The sequence below is a fragment of the Petaurus breviceps genome, unplaced genomic scaffold, assembly GCF_028583685.1.
Source record: "Petaurus breviceps papuanus isolate PSGF00001 unplaced genomic scaffold, PetGlider_PUasm1.0 174, whole genome shotgun sequence".
Lineage (NCBI taxonomy): Eukaryota > Metazoa > Chordata > Mammalia > Diprotodontia > Petauridae > Petaurus > Petaurus breviceps.
Window position 1 is genome coordinate 23,520,273 of NW_027185761.1, and position 22,162 is coordinate 23,542,434.

At 41.0% G+C, this 22,162-nt stretch overlaps 1 protein-coding gene across 3 annotated transcripts in view; it reads right to left on the reverse strand.

Moving 5' to 3' along the window:
* ATG7 (autophagy related 7) overlaps positions 1 to 22,162 on the reverse strand; it is a 274,684-nt gene that overhangs the window by 247,728 nt on the left and 4,794 nt on the right. For 2 of the 3 annotated variants that reach the window (XM_069083930.1, XM_069083933.1), the window contains exons 2-6: positions 14,376 to 14,568; positions 13,787 to 13,841; positions 10,850 to 10,967; positions 9,393 to 9,470; positions 369 to 485 (exon numbers count right to left, since the gene is read on the reverse strand). In XM_069083930.1, coding sequence (XP_068940031.1) covers positions 369 to 485; positions 9,393 to 9,470; positions 10,850 to 10,967; positions 13,787 to 13,841; positions 14,376 to 14,553 — 546 coding nt within the window. In that variant the 5' untranslated portion in view covers positions 14,554 to 14,568. Of the gene's footprint in view, positions 1 to 368; positions 486 to 9,392; positions 9,471 to 10,849; positions 10,968 to 13,786; positions 13,842 to 14,375; positions 14,569 to 16,113; positions 16,196 to 22,162 lie in introns of those variants that run through there. The other variant, XM_069083932.1, reaches the window with a different exon arrangement.

Sequence of the window (22,162 nt, forward strand, 5' to 3'; positions counted from 1 at the left end):
GCAGTGGATAGTGAACTCCCCAGGTTTTTAGGTGACACCACTACCACTAAATAATTTATAGGAATGCTCAGATCATCAGCCTCCAGGGACAATAATTAATATTTTCTTCACCCAGGGTGGCCAGGTGGCACAGTGAGTAAGAGCGCTGGCCTGGGATCGGTTCTGGCCTCAGATACTTGGCACCCACAAAAAATAACTGGCTGTGTAACCTTGGGCAAGTTACTTAACCCCAATTGCTTTTAAAAAAAATTTTTCTTCACCCAAAAATGTGCCACTTTGCTCCCTCACCCTCTGTGTCCAGAGACCACAGGGTATACAATGATAGCTCACAGTCCACATTTACCTTTTGCTCTATTTTGCTTTGTTACCTGGCTTGGAGAAAACTTTTGATCCAAACGTATTGGCTCCTGAAGAAGCGGTACACCCTCTGGGAGGCAGAGGGCAGGGTAGCAAAACCAGTAGTAGAAGTAGTATTTCTTTAGATCCTGGAGAAATAAAAGAATTAGACATTAGAACATTAATAACACAGTATTGCTATATTGGAGAAAAAAAGTAGAAAGAAATGTGGAAGTTTCATCAAAGTCTATCTATTCTGAACAAACTTTATATCCTAATCCAAATCTTCTGTATTTCAAAATAATAAATCTTTATAAGGCCACGTGGCCTTACATGACTTGTAGTGCTTACACAGCACTTTAAGCTTTCCAAATACTTTTCAAGCATGATCTCATTTTATCCTCACAATAATTCTGGGAGGTAGGTGCTATTAATATTTCCATTTTACAAATGAGGAAACTGAGGCAGACAAGTTAAATGCCCTGCTGAGGCTCACACAGCTAAGAAAGTGACAGACTAGATCTGAACTCAGGTCTTCCTGATTACAGGCCAAGTGTTCTTTCTGCTGGAGTACCAAGGCAAGTCTCTAAAACCTAAGAATTAACATAGTTCTTCACTTCTCTATAAACTGAGCTCACTATTAAAATAATGACCCCTGAATTGCTTTATAAGTTAAATCACCTTACATGGAGTTTCCTTTGCTATCTTTTGAAATTATTACCCGCCTTATTCTTTCAGGTGTTCAGAACTGTCTATTTCCTCCAAGAACTGTGCACTTATGTGTGTGCATGTGCGTGTGTGTGTGTGTATGTGTGTGTGTGTTCCTCCTAGCAGAACGTAAGCTCCTGAAGAGCAGAGACTGTTTCACTTTTTGTATCCCCAGTACTAGCATAGCGTCTGAGATAGCAATGAATAAGAATGAAAATGGACTTGCCTTAAAGTTTCCTACATAGGGAGGTTACAAAATGAAGGCAAGTGCAATGTAATTTTGATTAAAAAAATGTAAGTCCCTTCCCTGAGACCTACAATGTAAAGGTGAGGCTCTAGAATCAGAAAACCCAAGTTCAAGTCTTAGCTCTCCTGCTTAATAACTATGTGACTGGGGCAGCTAGGAGGCACAGTGAATAGAACACTGGCCCTGGAATCAGGAGGACCTGAGTTTAAATGCAGGTTCAGACACTTGACACTTACTTGTGTGACCCTGAGCAAGTCACTTAACCCTGACTAAAATAAAATAACTACGTGACCTTGGGTAATTCAATCTATCTCTCTGAGACTTGGTGTCCTCCTCTGTAAATGAGGCTAACCGTTTTTTCATCTGAGCAAATTCTTCTCAAGACAATTATTTTTAAATCTATTTTTCTATTTCCCCCCAATTAAATGTAAAAACAATTTTTAACATTTGTTTTTTTTCAAATTTTGAGTTCCAAATTCTCTTCCTCCCTCCTTCCTCATCCCCCTCATTGAGGAGGCAAGCAATCTGATATGGTTTATACATTTGCAATCTTGCAAAACATTTCCATATTAGTCATGTTATGAAAGAAAACACATACCCCCCAAAAAACCCAAGAAAAATAAAGAAACTTTAAAAAAAAGTATGCTTCAGTCTGCATTCAGATTCCATCAGTTACTTCTCTGAAAGTGGAGAGCACTCTTCCTCATAAATCCTCCAGAACCAGCCTAGATCAATGTATTGAGAATAGCAAAGTCATAGCTGATTATCTTACAACATTGCTGTTACCATATACAGTGTTCTCCTGGTTCTGCTCACTTTATGCTGAAGTCTTCCTGGGTATTTCTGAGAGCATCTTGCTCATCATTTCTTGTAGCATAATAGTATTCCATTACATTCATATACCACAACTTGTTCAGTCATTCCCCAATTAATGGGCATCCCCTCAATTTTCAATTCCTTGCCACTACAAAAAGAGCTGCTATAAATATTTTAGTATATACAAGTCCTTTTCCACTTGTTTTTAATCTCTTTGGGATACAGACCTAGTAGTATTGCTGGATCAAAGGGTATGCACAGTTTTATAGCCCTTTGGGCATGGTTCCAAATTGCTTTTCAGAATGGTTGGATCAGTTCACAACTCCACCAAAAGTGAATTAGTATTCCGATTTTCCCAGATCCCTTCCAACATTTGTCCTTTTCTATCATATTAGTCAACCTGATAGGGGTAACAAGATACCTCAGAGTTGTTTTAATCTGCATTTTTCTAATTAATAGTGATTTAGAGTGCTTTTAATATGGCTACAGATAGCTTTGATTTCTTTATCTAAAAATTGTCCATAGCCTTTGACCATTCATCAATTGGGGAATGTCATATATCCTCATAAATTTGACTCAGTTCTCTATATATTGGAGAAATAAAGTCTTTATCAAAGAAACGTCATAAAATTCCCCCCCTCCCAGTTTTCTACTTTCCTTCAGCAGCACTGGTTTTGTTTGTTTAAAAACTTTTTAATTTAATGTAACCAAAATTATCCATTTTGCATTCTATAATGCTCTCTCTCTGTTGTTTGGTCATCAATTCTTCCCTTAATCCATAGATCTGACAGGTAAACTATTCCATACTCCCCTAATTTGCTTATGGTATTTCATCCTATTCAAATTCACTGTTATCATTACTGTTTATTGCCCTCCATCCTATTCCTTGCCCCCACTCTCCCTCTCCTTTCACCAGCTCCATCCTCCAAAGTATTTTGCTTCTGACAATAGCACCCCTCCCCCATCTGCCCTCCCTTCTATCAGTCTCTGACTCAGTCTTCTCTTATCCTCCTTTCCTCCTACTTCCCTGCAGGACAAGACAGATTCCTATACCCAAATGAGCATGTACGCTATTCCCTCTTTGATCCAGTTCCTATAAGAGGAAGGAACACAAGCCCCATCATCCCCTCCACTGTAAAAGCTCTTCTGTGCCTCTTTTATGTGAAATATTTCACCCATTCTGTCTCTCCCTTCCTCCTTCACCCAGTGCATCCCTCTTTTTCAACCCCTAATGTCATTTTTTTGGATATCATCCCACCATAGTCAACTCATGCCCGAGCCCTCTGTCAAGTATACGCCTGCTTCTAACTGCGCTAATATTGATTAAGTTCTTATGAATTACAAGCATCATTTTCCCATGTAGGGATGCAAACAATTTAACCTTATTGAATTCTTTATGATTTCTCTTTCATTTTTACCTTTTTATAAAGCTTCTCTTGAGTCTTGTGTTTGAAAGTCAAATTTTCTAGTCAGCTCTGGTCTTTTCATCAGGAATGCTTTCATCAGGAATCCTCTATTTCATTAAATAACCATTTTTTCTCCTGAAGGCTTATACTCAGTTTTGCTGGGTAAGTGATTCTTGGTTGTAATCCTAGTTGCTTTGCTCTCTGGAACATCATATCTAAGACCACCAATCTTTTAATGTAGAAGCTGCTAAATCTTATGTTATCCTGACTGTGGCTCCATGATATTTGAACTGTCTCCTTCTGGATGACTGCAATATTTTCTCCTTGACCTAGGAGCTCTGGAATTTAGCTATAATATTCCTGGGAGTTTCCATTTTGGGATCCCTTTCAGGAGGTAATTGATGGATTCTTTCAATTTATATTTTACCCTCTGGTTCTGGAATATCAGGATGTTTTCCCTGAAAATTTCTTGAAATATGAGGTCTAGGCTTTTTCTTTGATCTAGGCTTTCAGGTAACCTAATATCTCTCCTCAATCGATTTTCTAGGTCATTGATTTTTCAATGAGCTATTTCACATATTCTTCTATTTTTTTCATTGTCGTGATTTTGTTTGTTTCTTGATGTATCATGGAGTCATTAGCTTCCACTTGCCCTGTTCTAATTTTTAAGGAATTATTTTCTTCAATAACCTTTCATACCTCTTTTTCTATTTGGCCAATTCTACTTTTTTAAGGAGTTCTTTTCTTCAGTGAATTTTTGTACTTTTACCATTTGACCTATTATGTTTTTTTAAAGTGTTATTTTCTTCAGTATTTTTTGTGCCTCCTTTACCAAGCAACTAACTCTTTTTCCATAATTTTCTTGAACCACTCATTTCTTTTCCCAATTTTCTTCTAATTCTCTTATTTGATTTTTAAAATCCTGAGTTCTTTGAAGAACTGGGGGGGGGGGGGGAAGGGAGGGAGGCATTTGAGACCAATTCACATTTTTCTTTGAGAATTTACATGCAGCTGTTTTGACACTTGTCTTTTTCAAGACAAAATTAAATCACAGTGCAGTCCCAGTTTTCCAACTGGATTCAACAGTGGAAGAGGTACCATTCTGGGATATCAACAGGAAGAAACTGGAGTTCTATTCTTTAATGATCCTTCCATTCCCTGGACCTCTGGTAAGAGCAAATGTTACAGAATACACAAGACAAAAAGAACAGAAGTATATTCCTGAGGTTAGAAAAACTAAAATATAGACACCCTGAGTGGAAGGTGATGGCATATAACAAAGGATTCACACCTGACAAGAAGTAATCTCAAAATACACACCGCAGATACCTTCCAAAGTATCCCTATTCCCAGATACTAGGTCTCATACTCTGATGTTACTGATTCTTACCCCTGTTGCTAACAATCATTCTCCCAAGAAGCCACTATGGACTTTTCAAGTAGAACAGAAGGCACAGTGGTATCAGTCTGGACAAGGGATACTTAACCTGGGTTTTGTGATATTTCAAAAAATACTAATAATTATATTTCAATATAAGTGATTTCTTTGCAATCCTATGTATTGTCTTTTAGGCATTATTCCTAGGGGGGACCCAAAGGCTTCCCCAGACTGCCAAAGGGGTACAGGACACACAAGAGATTTAGAATATTTGTCTAAATTGTCTTTTCCTACAGCATGGCACATGACCTCAAAAGACCTCAGCAGCTGGCTTGGTCTCCACTGCTGGTCTGATATGGAGCACAATTCTCTAAGATACCGCCTAGCTCTAAATCTACAATCCTATGACCTTTGGTACCATCGGATTATGAGAATCTCCTAGTAGAAATAAGTGAACACTGTAACTCATCACTGCCTGCATTCCATGATTTCTGCGGCACACACTGTTCTTGTTAGCCCACCCCAGATCCCCAGGTTCATATTTGGTTATCCTATCTTCCATCAACAGCTGTTCCCATTCACCTCCACCAACCTCATTTTATCTTGTCCTCTAAGGCCACCTCCCTGACCCTGCCCTATCCTGGCAGAGTCTTCTCTTTCAGGCTCCTCCCAGGCACTCCCACCACCCTATCCCCAAATCTTTAGGAACAGAAGCAAGAAACAAGAAACGGGGTTTCACCAACACCATGTGTCATCTTCTTAGTGGCATTTCAATGGGCATTCAGCTTGAAAAGATACAAGAATCATGGGAACAAGAGACAAAGAAAAGGCTTGTTATGAATAATGTGGAAACTGTTCTCTGCAGATATAAACAAAGTTGTGGAAGATGATGAAGATGATGATGATGATGATGATGGTGATGATGACGATGATGATGATGATGATGGTGATGATGATGATGATGGTGATAACACTGACTCAGGAGTTTTATAAAGATGACTGGTCAGATAGTCTGAGGTACCATCATCCATCAGCAAACCACTTGGGGCGGCTAACTGAAAATGATGGTACTGAGAGTCAACAAGGAAACAGTGTGTGAAGGAGTGATGAAGATTTGTACCATTCTCAGGATGCATATAACAGCATTATCATATTGGGACTTAGCAACTTTTGTATTAATAATGAGATTATGTTTTCTACATGTGAAAAATTGTGAGAGCTTTTCAGTATCTACCCTCTAATACTTAAATGCCCCTAAATATAGCAAGTCATGTGCTTCAAACAAGAAAAAAAAAAAGGTGTCGCTGTACTTCCCATTTTAAGAAAAGTGAATAACTTAAGACCAAGGATTTCACAATATCCTGGGATCTTCTTCTGGTCATTTTCAAAAGTCACAAGGGTTGAGTTTCCTGACTTTCTGTCCCATATACAAAAAAATAAGAAATAAAAACCCCAGCCAAAACAAACAAACAAACAGAACAGTCCCACACCCCAACTCAGTTAAACTAAATATTCAGGAATGAAAATGTTAACAGCATATTAACAGTTAAAGCAATGTTGAAAGACACCTAGTAAAAAACAGAATACTTCTGCAAAAGGGGAAAAACCAGTTCAATAGAAAAAAATCTTTACTACGAAATATTTTAGAACCCTCAAGTTAACATTAATTCAATTTGACAAATATTTATCTTATACCAAATATGTGTATAGAAGATGAAAGGAGCGAAGGGGGCTAAAAAGATTAGATAAGGCAATAGTTGCTGCCCCATAGTACTTAAATTCTAGAAAAGGGAGGTGAGCCTTGCACAAATAACTACAATACAAAATAAGATGAGACAGTTTAGTGGAAAAAATGTCAAAAGACTTGGATTTGAGCTTCAGCTCCGTTACTAACAATGTAACCTTGGGTAAAGTCACTTCCTTACTCTAGACCTAAGTTTCTTCATATGTAACAAGGGAGTTGGACTAGAGTCAGGGGTGGGGACTCGAGGCCACATGTTGCCCTCTAGGTTCTCAAGTGCAGCCCTTTGACTGAATTCAAACTCCTATGATCCAGTAGTAAATTAAGATTTTTTTGCGGGGGGGGATTGGAGGAAGGTATTGCAGACTTACTTCCAGGCCCTATTTCCTCTACAATTCTTGATCTCCTGGGGTTACTTTTCTCTTTCTCCTCAATAAATACTTCATCGTTGTGTACCCCTTTCCAATGGCTCAAAAGTATCTTACTTTTCGGGGTGTTAATATTCCAAGACTTACTTTTTTGGTGCAGTTGCTATTATATAAAATACAATTTTCCAAGAGTTACTTTTCTTTATTGTAGTTGCTTGCCAAGTTTTACGTGATCCTAATTATGGCTCCATAGTATTTGAATTCTTTCTTTCTGGCAGTGATATTTCTGGGAGTTTTCAATTTGGGGTTTCTTTCAAGTGACCAGTAAGTTCTTTTTTAAAATTTTGTTCTCTAGTTCTGAAAGATCTTGAAAGTTTTCTTTTATGACTTATTTAAATACAGGAGTCAGATATTTTTTGTTTGGTCATGATTTTCAAGGAGTCTAGTAAGCCTCAAGTGATCTCTCCTCAACATGATTCTTCAGGTCGGTTATTTTTGGTAGTAGATACCCAACATTTTCATCTATATTTTTTTCCAATCTTTTGATTTTGTTCTAATATTTCTTGTTGCTTGGAGTCATTGAGTTCTATCTGCTCCATTCAAATTTTCAGGAGTCTGCTACTTAGAAAGGATTCTCCACCTTCTGACCTAAGTTATTTATTCGTCTTCCAATTCTTTCCATGAGTCCTTCATTTTCCTTCTTTCACTTTAAATTTCTTGCTTCATTTCATTCAGAAGCCACTGTTTGCTCTTGAGGCTCTGATGGTACTTGTGGGGCCACTGTCCTCTTGGGAGGGTGCTTCTTGGGCATCTCTTGACCATAGTATTTCCTTACTCTATTAAGCATTTTCTACAGCCTCCATTTCTGGTTTGGGATTCACTTCGTCCTACATTCTTGGATGGAGTGGCCAGACCCTGTGTGACCCTAACCTTTACTTCCAGACACCTGAAGTTGGCTTCCTCCTTCTTTTGTGTATCTGCCTACAAAATGCTAGCAGGTTTCAAGCTGGAGTCATGGGTCACAGTGCTTCAGTCTTCAGATGTCCCTGGAGTATTCTAGGCCAGAGTGCTGCAAACTTCCCTCTGTGTCCCCTTTTCCAACATCCAGGTCAGAGGGCTGTCAGCTCCCAGACCCTCAGCGTCCAAACCCACAGCACTGCCAGCCCCCCCACATTGTTTTTTCCCCTCAGAAAATGCTGGGCATCTGGCAGCTCTGTTGCCCATACTCAGTTCCAAGTCCCAGACCCAGAGGGCCCCAGCCCCACAGATCAAGTCCCAGAAACATAGTTATGTGCCTCTGAGCGCAGGAGTAGGGCAGAGGCAGCTCAAGCCTTCAGCCCAGCACATAAGCCTGAAGCATACTAACAGGGCAGGAGTATCCCACACCAAAGGGGAGTTAGCAGACTCTGAATCTGCAGAGCCTTCTAGCAGGCTCACAGTGTCCCAATCCAGCTTCAGTCTACTGAAACTCTACTACATGCAAGCCAAAAGAGCCAAACCTGGGTCAGGCACTTGTAGCACTCAATCTCTTACTGGGTCACAGGAAGCTTTGGAAGCAATGAAAACTTGAAGGCCCCCAGACTGAGCTGGGAAAAAGCAGCAGAAGACCATACATGGACAGAAGCTCAGACCAGACATCGCCCCACTAGAAGCATGCAGAGTCCAACACTAACAAAATCCAAAGTCAAGAAGGTGGCTAGAAAAATAAGCAAACCACTGCAAATCCACACCTTCTCAATAATGTATAGTATTAGGGTTGCTGAGAAGTTAAGTGACTTACACAGGGTCACACAATCAGGATGTGTGAGAGGCAGGACTTGAACCCAGGTTTTCCTGATTTAAGGCCAATTCTCTATTCACTACATCACACTACTTATTTCTCTCTTAAAAAAAAAGTATTAAAGTTACTCGCCTGGCTAATTTTCCATCCAAATGCACATCTAAGAACTATTTCTTGCTGATTTCACCTGGATCCAAATGTTAAAAGAGAAGAACACGAGGTAGGATTTCCTGACCAAGCAAGTGCCCTGGTCACTGATCGAGCCCAAGCAAAAGAGCTCCATTCTCCTCTGAGCTGAAGTGCCTAACAATTAAACTCTGTGTAACCCCAAAGACACAAAAGCACCACGTAGGCGCAAAATGGCGATTTCTTTGCCACCCACCAACTCGACAAACATGACTTAAAATAAAAGGAAGTTAGTAAAGTGCATCTTACGGCTCCTCCAGCTCCCATTGAGGGGTGAAGCCAAGGGTGTGCCATCAGTAAAGAGCCAGCAAGGACATAAACGCCTCGGCACTAGGCTCCAGATGTGTCAGATCGGATTCTCCATTCCTGAAGCTGCGGCTAACAACTCTGCGTGTCCCCAAAGCGGCAGGAAAAGCATTTACTTACAGAAAACGTCAAGAGTAGGAACTTGTTGAGGAGCACAGGGTTTTCGAGAGCAGCGCCTGATTTTATCGATTCCCAGATCTGTGGTAAGAAAGGAAAGGAAAAAGCAAGTAGCTCTAAGCTTTCCGCTCCTGCATCAAATATAAAACTAACCAACAAAAGAGCAACAAAGGACGTGGGTTTGTCCAGGGACCTTCATCTCAACTGTTGACTCTGCTTGGTAGCTCAGTTAAGGAACTGGCTTAGAAGTCATGAGCGACTATAATTAAGTACCCACTATAGCAAGGGGTGCAGGGAGGACTAAAACCATCCCCACCTTCAAGGAGCTTACAAATTCTTCTTGAGGGACTTGGGGCAACAGCATTAGAGAAGGCAAAAATCCTGGAGAACTACCTGGCCAGGCCCCAGCATTCCACTGACCCCCCATTTTGACAACAAGGCAGGTGGGGAGACCTTCCATCTGCCTGCTACCCTTTCCCCTCTTCAGTGGTTGACAGTCTAGGTAGAACTCCAAAGACCCTCCTGGCCCAGGCCCTGTGCTCTGGTGCAATAGTCTACTCAATAATGGAGTGAGGCCTGGGGCAGAAATAACCTGGCTGAGGACCGGAGGGTAAGTGGTACCTTAAACGTGCCTCCCCCCTTTATAATCAGAAAGGTCCCAGAACTCAACAGATGCCTACGTTGACCATCAGGAAGATCTAGGGACTTGCTATGTATCTATCAGAGTACATAGTAGGTACTGATTCAATAGAACAGTAGGCAGATTTAAATTACTTTTCTCTCTCTCTCTTTGCTGAATCCAGTGGAATGTGAGTTATATGATGTGACTCCATTGTATATTATTATACCTTTCCCAACTCAGAGGAGAAATAAACATTCAACAGGAAAAGGCACAGGTCCCATTTCTTTCCTTATTTGGGGAAAATTTCGAGGTTAATAAAATATGCTTCCATCTATTTTGCACTAACTGTATCCATCAAGTTTTTCTCAAGAAACTTATTATCTGCAAAGACTAAGAATACCTCTTTCTTAAGAGAAATTTAGCTTACTCACTTTCAGGGACACATAAGACAGAGTTCAAATCAAACCAGGTATAGAATCTAAGTGTATTAGATATTGGTCCAAGATCCTAAGAAGGACCCCAGCTTGTAAAAGAACAAGTCTCACTAAACAACTTCCTTCCCACCAATTGCTGAAATACCCAAGGGTGACCATGAGGACCCTGCTGGTCAGACAGCTCTCTCTTCCACTCCAACCAACCCACCCCACACTAGAGTTGGAGCTCTATAATAATAACTGAAGAACAACATATCAAAATAAAATCAGCAAATACTTCCTGAATCCCTACTATGCACAAAGCACTGGGGCAGGCCTTTGCACTTGAGCTCACAATTCAATAAATGTCACGCTAAAGTAATACTTAAGGAAAGCAGGACACATATTCCTCCTTTATATCTGACCTCCTCTGCTGCTTTTTCCAAAAGTAACTTCTTATCTGAAGTTTTGAAGGACTCGAGAGTGTTGGTGTTAAATAGGGTTCCGATGGCTGGACAGCAGTGGGCTGGAGTAGGAGCATTCCTAGGGAAGAGACAAAATGGTTTACTACACAGGACCCTGACTAGCACCCCTAGGGATGCTCAAGTGTTCCTCCAGCCTACAGCTTCATATCTCCATGAGGGATGGAAGCAGATCACTTGTCTAAGTTCTAACCAATTTTTTTGACCTATTCATCCCTAAAACCATTGCTAAACAGTAGAGAAATTTTGACAAGTTATGAAAGAAAATAAGCATCTGACATAGTGGAATTAAATCAAATAAACTTCAAGACTAGCTTCTAAATGAAAGGAGCTAGACTAGATTTAATTTAGATAAGTGTCTACTATACTTCATGTTCTGGGCTTTACCCATCCTTTAATGACAGTCTATTCCTACTTATAAATCTACAGGCTATTCCTCACTGTATCTTAATTACTACAAAAATAAATTAATAATGAATCCTTGATTGATGAAGGACCGAGCATTAGAATTTTATTTTATTTTATTTTGGCAAGATATCACAAGAAATTAATAAAAGAAGCTCTGGAAATCGTGGAAGGCAAAAGAAGATACAAACATACCCTTAAAGATACTAATGATGACAAACACTCCCTTAGATTTAGTTATGTTAATAAATTTTGCAATTTGATTGGGAAAAAAAGAATAAAATTTGTAATTTGGGGAGAGGAAAAAAAAAGTGGAGATTTCCTTTGAAACTCCTTAACTAAAGACTATGCTCAAAAACTCTTTTATTAGCTGCTAGGGTCAATTAGACTTTTCTCAACAGTCTCTAACTACATCTCCCAACAAACTCAGCAGGCAAGACTGCTCAGGTACTAAAAACATAGAGAAAAAGATTCTTCCAGTCATTGCCGGAAGCTTAAGTTCTTAAATTAAACTTCTTAAATGGTCCAAACCTGTTGCCTCTATGATTCTTCCCCATCTATTATCCCTCCTAAATCCATGGCAATCTAGCTCCTACTGACACCGTTCCAATGACCCCCACACTCTCAAAGGGTGGCTACCAGTGACTTCCAAACTCTCCATGCCTTTCCCCATTTCTCATCCTACCTGCCATGGTTATACCATATAACACTGGTGCCCATCTTGTCCTTAAGATCCTCTTACTTTCTGAGTTCCTGTAACACTAGGCGGGGGGCTGGTTCTCCTCTCTGGTTCCTCTACTTCTCCTTCAACAACCATAAGCATTCCATGAGATTTAGTCCCTGACCCTCTGCTCTTCCTGATTTATAAGCTTCCTCAGAGACCTAACTAATCTACTTCATAACCATGGCCTCACTATCACCTTTAGCCTCTCTACACAGATAACTCCTAAAAACAACATTTCTAGCCCTCAACTTCCTCCCAGCCTACACCTTCACATCTCCAGCTGCTCACCGGGAATCTCTACCTGGATATCTCCTCCAACTGAATGTGTCTAAAACGAAATTTCTCATCTTGCTCTCAAAATTGTCTCTGCCCATGAAATTTCCCATTTCTGCTCATGATAATACCATTCCTGTCAGGCTTAAAGCTTTGGAATCACTGACTCCAAAGTCACTGGTTCCTCCCCATGATCACAAAACCTTTTGACCTCTTTCCTCACCACTGACCTAGAATAATGGCCTAACTCACTGTCAGTCTCAAAAGGAGGCTGATGGAAAGAACACTAGATCTAGATCCAGGAGATGTGGGTTTAAATCCTAACCAGGGTATTGGCTGCTTTGTGATGTTAAGAAAGTGTCAGGGTGGTTAGGTGGTGCAATGAATAGAGCACCAGCCCTGGAGTTAGGAAGAACTGAGTTCATATCTGGCCTCAGAAACTTAACATTTACTAACCTTTTGACCTTGGGCAAGTCACTTAACCCCAATTGTCCTGTCCTCCAAAAAGCCAAAAAAGAAAAAAAGAAAGTGTCCTTCCTCTCTAAGATTCTCCTCATCACTAAAACAGGCATAATACTACCTGTACTGTTGACCTCATAAAGTTTATGAGGAACAGAGTTGGTGAAACAAATCGGTTCTTAATCTCTCTTCTCTATTTCATCCTTCATATAACTATTGGATAAATCTTCCTAAAATTCTACTTTCATCACCTCTTTGCACACCATAACATCACAACTAAAAACTTTTCGATGGAGTTCTCCTGTCAAACTTTTTCACTTGGCATCTGATGCCCTTTTCTTCAACTCTTCTTCACCTGAACCTATCTGGATTGGCCTGCTGACCCAACCTTGGCCTAGACTGTCATTGTGCTAACGCTAAAGCTGTTCCCAGGCTGAGATGCCTTCTCCCTCCTCCTTCCTGCCTCTACTGGTCCTATCCCTCCTTCAGAGTCTGGGGCAAGTCCTTCTCCTCTGTGAAGCCTTCTTTAACCCTCCCAGCCAAGAGTGTCTTGCTTTGTAACATTTTTTATGCTGTTATTTTTAAATGCTATTTAACTTTTTCATTTCTTTGGGCCCTAACTCCCCAACTAACTAATAAGTTCCAGGAGGACAGAAACCAAGTCCAATATTTCTGCACCAATCCCAGGGGCTAGCACACAATTAATGTTCAATCAATTTTGAATGATGGTTATTTACAGTAGAAAAAGTCAATTAAAGTACAAATACAAAGGCCTAACATCAGGCTGAAAGCAAACTGGGAGGAAAGCCCAAGTTTTAATTAAATGCATGTTTACTGAGTACTTTCTCAAGTGCTTTAGCCTCTTTGAGATTTCCTAGAGTGGACAAGTGTCAAGTCCCATAGTCCTAGCCTGCAAGGGGCTGACCACTTCCCTATGTGGCACACCTCCCACAATGACAGGTTTTAAATCATTACAGGCAAACCACATTCCTTAATTCAGATCCTGACCATATACTCACATATCAAAAGCACTGAACTCCAAAGTCAAACGCGCTGGCAGGCCAGCCGAATCTCCTGGACAGAAACAAGAGCAAATAGTAAATGGGCACTGGCTCAAGGAGCTTGTGGGCAATCCTGCTCTCTTTTTCAAATGAGATAATATTGGTAAAGTGCTTATCCCCGTGCCAGGTGCATAACAGGTACTACATAAATGCTAATTCCTTCCACCCACCCCTTCTTAAGGGAGTCAGGACTACATTGTTAACCCCTGGTTGTTCATGACAAGTACTGAGAAAGCAGTACAGAGAATTCATAGATAAATAAAACCCACCAATGACATTAAAAAAAACCACACCTGTCTCAGTCAATCTCTTCTCCACCTTTAAAAGAAATGCAAATATCTCGGGTTTTGCTTTTATACCTTTCCTTCGTAATATGAGGGTGAGATGAAAATGAGTTTTATCAAAAAACAGGGTACAAGAAGAGGAACTGAGGGGCATAAGCCATCTTTGTGATTCATACACTAGAAAGATGATTCAAACATAAACAAAATTTAACTATCCACTCGGGGGAAAGCAAGCCATGATAAAGAAGTCTAGGGTAGCCTACCGTTGTAATAATAACCCTTAATGTCCTTTGGCGCCTCATCCAGGCGATACTCATTAAGCTTCTTCTGGGTCAGTTCATGCCAGAATCCAGCATCCAACGCACTGCTAAATGGAGCAAACTGCACCTTGGAGAGTCCGGAGCCTGGGGCACGACATGCCTCACCAGTAGCTGTGGCCATTCTTTATTCACAGATCTGTATTTGAGAAGTACATACAAAAACAACACAATTTTATGACAAACAGCCTCAGAATGTACTTTACCAGCCCCCAATTTTTTTTTAAAAACACTAAATTTGTAACCAAAGCAATCAATCAATCAACATTTCTAAGAAGAGGAAGCATGGTATTGTGGGAAGAACACAAGATCTTAAGAACCTAGTTCAAAATCTGACTCTGTTCCTCACTGCCTATGTAACCTTAGGAAGTCTATTAACTTCACTGGATCCAGGTTTCCCCATCTATAAAACATGGCGCTTGGCCATCAAGTGTTCAGAGGCCTATGATCTTTTTTTTAATATTTTGATAACTATATTTAATATAATTAGTTTCCTTTGTAATTCTATTTATTTTATTTTATGTATCTGAAAATATAATCTTCTAGGAAGACGTCCATGGACCTCACCAGATGGCCCAAAAAGCCCACGCCACACAAAAAAAGATAAGACCTCCTGGACCAGATGACCTCTGAGAACTTTTCCAACTCTAATCTAAGTGTCTTGTTCTACGTCCCTATGTTGGGTGCCTACTTCGTACCAGGCACCAGGTTGGCAAGTGCTAAAGACCACAAATACAAAAATGCACCATCCTGACTCTAAAGGACTACACTTGGAGAACATTCCTTACATAACAAGCAACAGATATCAAAATGGACTATGGGCTCCAGTGGGCCTGGATACATAAAATGTTTGTCTACCCCAGGATGAGATTCTAATTTTCAAGCTCAAGCATTTTCTTACACTATTCTTGCTTTCCAGTTACTGCCTAAATCCCCTTCTATGTAGTCATTAAATATTTACTGCATGTCTAAGCACTTTAGACACCTTAAAATAACACAGTCAATGAAGTATATAAATGTAAGTTATTATTTCTACAAGATGAGGGACTTAGGACATAAGTGTGATTTCACTGAGAAAACAAAATGGACTCATACACAAAACAGTTAATAATAATAGTAGCTAGCATTTATACAGTGCCTAGGGGCCAGGCACTGGGCGAAGTACTTTACAAATATTATCCTATCCTCACAACAACCTTGGGAGATAGGTATTATTACTACTTGTATTTTACAGTTGAGGCAAAAAGATGTTAAGTGACTTATCCAGGATCACACAACTAGCAAGTGTCCAAGGCTAGATTTGAACTCAGGAGTTCCTAACTCCAGGTTCAGTCCTCTATCCAACAGACACAGAGCTGCCCCAAAACCCTTGAGGGTAATTACTGCCAATGTCTTTCAAGTATCAGTGATTTCTAATCATATCTAAATAATAAGGAAACAATAGAAGTTATCAAAAGAAGAGTCAAGAAATCTGCAAAACAGAAAAAACTGAAAGAGACAAAAAGGACATATCTAAGTTCCTTCTCAGCAGGGATAATTAGCATCCTTTCCCACCACCACACCCTCCAACACACAACCCAAACTCCCAACTAAGAGTAAATTTTTCATTTATTTGATAATCTCTGACCATTCAATTTTCCTCATGCTAAGAAGTCAAAAAAAGGAAAAATAAAAAATTACTTACTGCTCAACACAACATTATAGCTGGGAAAGATATGAATTAAAGGAACCCCTTAAAAGACTATGCCGCCACAATAAGAAAGTGACTTACATAAGGGAGTTTTTTAAAATGTCTAAAACACATGACCCTTGAGAAACTAGAAACAGGACGAAACCATTTCACAAGAAAACGTGCTCAGTAGCTGAAACCACTGGCTAACTCCACCTCACTTCTCCAAAATTTACCAGCTCCAAGGGAGGCCCTGAGCAATGATGAGACCACATGATAATTTCCTGGGCATGGTGAATCCAAATGTGTTAACACAAAATCCATCTGTATCACTAAATATATATGTCTATAGATAGAAAGATAGATAGACATATATGTGTATGTATATGTACACACATGTGCATATGTGTATATATACATATATATACACAAACACATATAATTTTCCCCCCTAACCTGGAGTAAAAAAAACCTAAGGAGCAATGATCAGGGGACCTTTTGAGTAAAGACCTGGGTTAAAAGCCTGGCCCTGCCCCCTTAATACTGGCACAACTTTGGACAAGGCACTTAATATATGTAAGACATCAGTTTCCCCATTTGTAAAATGAAGAGGGCCACTGTACTATATGACCTCTGAGGGCCTTTCCAACTATAAATCTATTCTGATAAAATTCTAGCAACTAAGCTATTTACATATGACCAGTTTGCATCCCACCATGGCTGGCTCTTGATATGAGGGCATGGTATGGCCTTGCCTTATGTGGTGGTTCACTGGCATAATGTGCACTTCAGTTTCTCTCAAAAGCTTTACTTGTGTTTACTTTACAAAGAGACGAGCAGCACAGACAAGACAGACACCAATAACAACATAAGCACTTCAAAGGTTTGTGACCTATCCACTGATCAGTCAGCTACCATTTGTTCAGTGCCAGCTCTATGCCAAGCACAGTGCCAGGCACTGGGAATAAAAACAAATCAAAGCAGTCTCTGCTTAGGAGCTTAAACTGCAAAGGGAGAGATAAGTAGAAGCATACACAAAATAAAGACAAAGTAATGTGTGGTGGGCCAAGACAGGGAAGCCTGCCTTCCGTGGCAGAGCTGAGAGAATGGGAGGAGTCCTGCTGTCCTGAAGCAGGGCTGAGAGAGAATAGGGAGTCCTGCTATCCCCAGCAGAACTGAGAGTGCTATCAACCCAGAGGCTGCGAAAGGGAGTTGGGGAAAATAGAGACTCGTTTATAGTTCTAAGTGCAAGCCTTTTATAGGATGCTTCTTAATGGCTTTCCCCTGTGGACATTGCCCACTACAGTGTTCCTAGGTGGGGCAAAAACACCACTTTTATCTTGGGAATCCAATCCTCAAACCGGTGTACTTGAATTCTTCTCTGGGAGGTGGGGAACCATCCAGTCCTGGCAGCAAACCTGAGGGGGCTTATTCAGCCATCAGGGTCAGAGTCTCACTGGCCAGTGGTCCTCAACAGTAATGAATGGCTGGAGGCAAGGGAAGATCAAGAAAGGCCTCAAGCAGTAGGAAGGTGGCTTTTGAATAGGCTTTGAAGGAAATAATGAACTCTGAGCAGCAAAGGTGAGGGTGGGGCATATTTCGAGCTTGGAGACAGCCAGGACAAAGGCATGGGGACAGAGTCACATATTAGGAGCAGCAAGATGGTCAAAATAACTGGACCACAGAATGCATAAAGGGGAGTGATACAAGGCCAGAAATACAGACTGGGGCTAGACTATGAAGGGTTTTAAAAGCCAAACTGAGTTTATACAGGATCCCAAAAGTCTCGGAGCAGTTTTAAGCCTTAAGGCTTAAAGATCTTGAAGGCAGTAGGAAACCACCAGAATTTATAGATCAAGGAGGGACATAGTAAACTTTGCCAAGAAAACCCCATGGACATTATGGTCCATGGGGTCAAGAGTCAGCCATGACTGGACAATAATAACAACAAATGGGACCAGCTTAGGTAAGGCTGCACTAGGTTGGCCACGATGTTGAATTTTTTAGCTACAGATGCTCTGTGAGGTTATTTACTAAGCTAGCAGGCGGTCGCAATCTGCTCCCCTTCTCTGCCAAGCTCCTAGGACAAACCTGTTATGACTGTTAGCTTTACCTCTTCCTTCTCTTGGGCCCTGTCCACTCTCAAACCCTCCTGCTCTCCTTAGGTCACATGCTTTTAATGGTCATCTCTTTCAGATAACTCTCAGATCTGTTTCCAGGCAGTCTCTCGCCTAAGCCAGAGTTCTGCTTCACTAACTTCCTAGTGGATACTTCAAGCTGGATGTTTCACAGGAAGATAACATTCAACACATCCAAAGCATAACTTACTGTCCCCCCCCGCCCAAACCTATTCCTTTCCCAGCTTTTCTATTTCTGTCAAGGCATCACCATTCTTCAAGTCATCTAAATTCACAGGCTTCATGTTATCCAGCTTTAGGGTTTACAAAACATTTCTTCCCCTCACAACCCTGTGAACTAGGAAACAAAAGCCACTCCCTTCACCAGTGGTCACCCAGGTTATCAGCATTTATTGAGAGTAACATCTCTCCAGGAGTGTTGCCCTCCTACTTCCAAGTATGATTGCAAAATTAAAACGAAACCTATCAGTAAGAAGAAACCAACTTGTGAAATAACATACAGGTCAAGCTGATTCAGTATGGGCTGACTGGCAACTATGTTCCCAAGGGCTTGCTTTGTTTTGGTGACGTGGCCCATGGGGAGTCTCAGGAAAGGTTAGAGCTGTATGTATGCTGGACTTCAGGAACGGTGCTTTGTTAGGTTGCTTCTGTTTCCTATGTTTGTGATGAAAAACCTCATCCAAAATTTAATCAAGAACACAGATCTCTTAGGATAAGAACAGGAATTTATTCTCTTCCTGGGGTGAAGAGGCCAGCCTTTCCCATGACTGATCATGAGGAAGAGGCACATTTATATCCTAATGTAATCAAACCCCTTCCCTGGCTATCCCTTCTCCCATTGGCTGAGAGGTGGGCTCAAGTCTCGGCTTGGAAATCTTCCCCAAGGGTAAACAACAGAGGAGCCCAGCCACTATGGCTTACAAAGAACAAGGAGGCTGACTGACAGCAAGGGAAAGGGGGGAAGGGTCCCAAACGGAGGAGTGAGCTCGGGCTGTCCCTGACCCCCACTGAACAGGAGGAGGAGCCCGCAGAGGCAGAAAATCTGAAAGCCTCCAGAAAGGGCTTGCTGCTGATGAACAGCAGAAGGGTGAGGGAAGAGAGAGGGAAGTTCTGAGAAGTTTTCACTTCCCCCCCCCTAGACACCTCGTTCACAAGGTTGTTGTGAGGAGAAGAAGTGCTTTGTAAACCCTAAAGCTGGATAGAAATGGGAGTCACTCCAGTACATGGATGAAAGAATCACAACCGAGGCCCTTGCTGCAGGGCTCACAGTCTGATTCAGGCTCTGTGATCTTGAAAGAAGACTAAGTACCTCATGATTTTTAGGTTCCCACGAATGGACCCACAGATCCTGGAAGTGTAAGCAGCTTGTGGAAGGCAGAAAGCAAGTCAATTCCATTAGTGTATGCCACAAAATACAACTTAGATAAACTTTTTCTTCTGAAAATTTTGTCCATCTACAAAACTTTCCAATGGATGTAAGGCAAAGTGTAAGGAATGCAAATGTAAGGAAATGTAAGGAGAGTGCCCAGATGAAAAGTATGTAAGGAAGGGAAAAAACCACATAATACTGAAGAAGACAACTTATTTTATCTAGTGTCAGTTGGAAGAAACACATTACTCTGACTCAGGTACCTACATAGAATATAATTTCCATAGGTTGTTGGTATTTAGTAACAAATTTGGACAATATAATAACATTGTGGTTTTATTGCCTTTAATATGTATATTCTCTAGATAGAAGCATTTCCTATAGTAAAGATCTCTCTCTCCATTCATTCTCCTCAGCAAGGCTCCAATGGGATAAAACGAGGATTTCAGGGAATGCCTAAAAACAATGAGTACAAAATGAGCCATAATCTTAAGAAATGTCTTGTCCTTTGGGGGAACCAAGCCAAATCTGCTTTCTCTTAAATCATATGAAACCATTACTTCAGGGAGAATGACAGAATCATCATAATTTTCCCAAACTGTATAGGGAATATAGGATATCTCCACCTGGAGACACTACAGGAATCTCACACAAAACTGAACTCCTAGTGAAGTCTAGCCAAAACCCTGTCCCTAAACTTCTCTATCTCCATTAAAAGCACTACCATCAGGGGCAGCTAGGTGGTGCAGTGAATAGAGCACTAGCTCTGGAGTCTGAGGACCTGACCTCAGACACTTAACGAATACTAGCTGTGTCACCTTGGGCAAGGCACTTAACCCCAACTGCCCTGCCCTCCCCTCTCCAAAAAGCAAAAAAAAAAAAAAAAGGCACTACCATCTTATAGGCATCTGGATTCCAACTTTAGAGGCACCTTTGAATTTCCCATTTCCCAGATCAGTTGACAAGCCCTACTGAGTTCATTCTTTCCGATACAGCATTCTTTCCACTACTATTCCAGTGCCTCATCTTTTTTCATCCAATTTACTGGAATAGCCTACCAACTGGTCTTCCTACCATCAACCATTCCTTCTCTACCTATCCTTTACCCAGATGCCCAAATCATTTTCCCAACATACTACTCCTTTACTCAAAAATCTTCAGTGGTTCCTCATTGCCCACAGAATAAAAAATAAAACCTTCTTCACAGTATATACTTTAAGATTCAGCCAAACTGAACTTTCTATCTTATCTAGATTTCTATCTAGTCTTATCTGCACTTTCCTATCTCTGTCTTTTTGCCCAGGCTACTCCCATGCCTAGAATAGACTGTCCACATCTCTACCAGTTGAAGTGACTTCCTTCTCCAAGACTGAAGTCAGGCAGGCTTTAAGTGTCCCACTGGAATCTGCCCTATGCCCCTCCTACCCCTAAAATCCTCCTCCCCACTAGGTATGATATGTTGTACCGAGGACTATGACAGCAATTACCAACTGGTGGAAAACAGCAGAGAAGACATACCAAGAAAGGATGCTGACCTCCCTTCCTCTCAACAGTCATCATATCATTAAGTACTCCCTGGTCCTGTCCACCCTCCACTAAGCTGCCAATGTGATCTTCCTATAGTGGAGTTCTGACCATGTTACACACCCCTCAATAAAGTCCAGTGGCTTCCTAATCAAAAATAAATCATGTTTGGCATTTAAAGCCCTTCATAACCTGCCCTCCCCTCCAACTGTGCCAGTCTTCTCACACCTTACATCCTGCCATATACTCTGTACTGCAGTGACACTGGTCTTCTTGCTATTCCTCAGACAAGACACCCCATCTCTTGACTTTATGCCTGTCTCCCTACCTGGAATGTTCTCCCTCCTTTCCTCCGAGTCTTGACTAAAATCTGCCTTTCTACAAGAACTCTCTCGGTCCCTCTTAATTCTAGTGTCTCCCTCTGTTGATCATTTCCACTTTTTCCTAATAATAATACTAACAATTGCTAACGTTTAACGCTTACTATGTGCCAAGCACCGGGTCAAGCGCTTTACGATGACCTCATTTAAATGCTAACCTCATGATCGATCTCACCGTAACTCCTACAGTTGTTTGCAGCTTGTCCCCCCATTAGCTCGCGCTCTCCTTGGGAGCAGGTAGTATTTTTACCTTTCTTTGTATCCCTAACACTTAGCATATGGCAGAGAAGTGAAGAAATGACAAAATCCTTACCTTCGAAGGGTTTAGAGTCCAGTTAGTAGAAACGAGCGAGACATGAACAAAGTCAGCAGTAACAGCAATTCGAACGTAAAAAGTGTATAAAGGTCCAAAAAATCAACTTCTTTACCAGCCCCACTCCTCCAGTTGAACCCATTGAAGCTTCAAGATTTTAGATGCCTTTAAATCAGCGTCAATGAAATATACACCCACACCTTGCACAACGCAAGGACTTAGTGCTGAATAAAACATGGAATAGAGAGAGAGAAGGCTTCCAGCCTCACATGCACAGCTGCAGTGTCGGAAAGACCTGGGACCATAGAATATTCATTAAAACAATTCATGATTTATATAT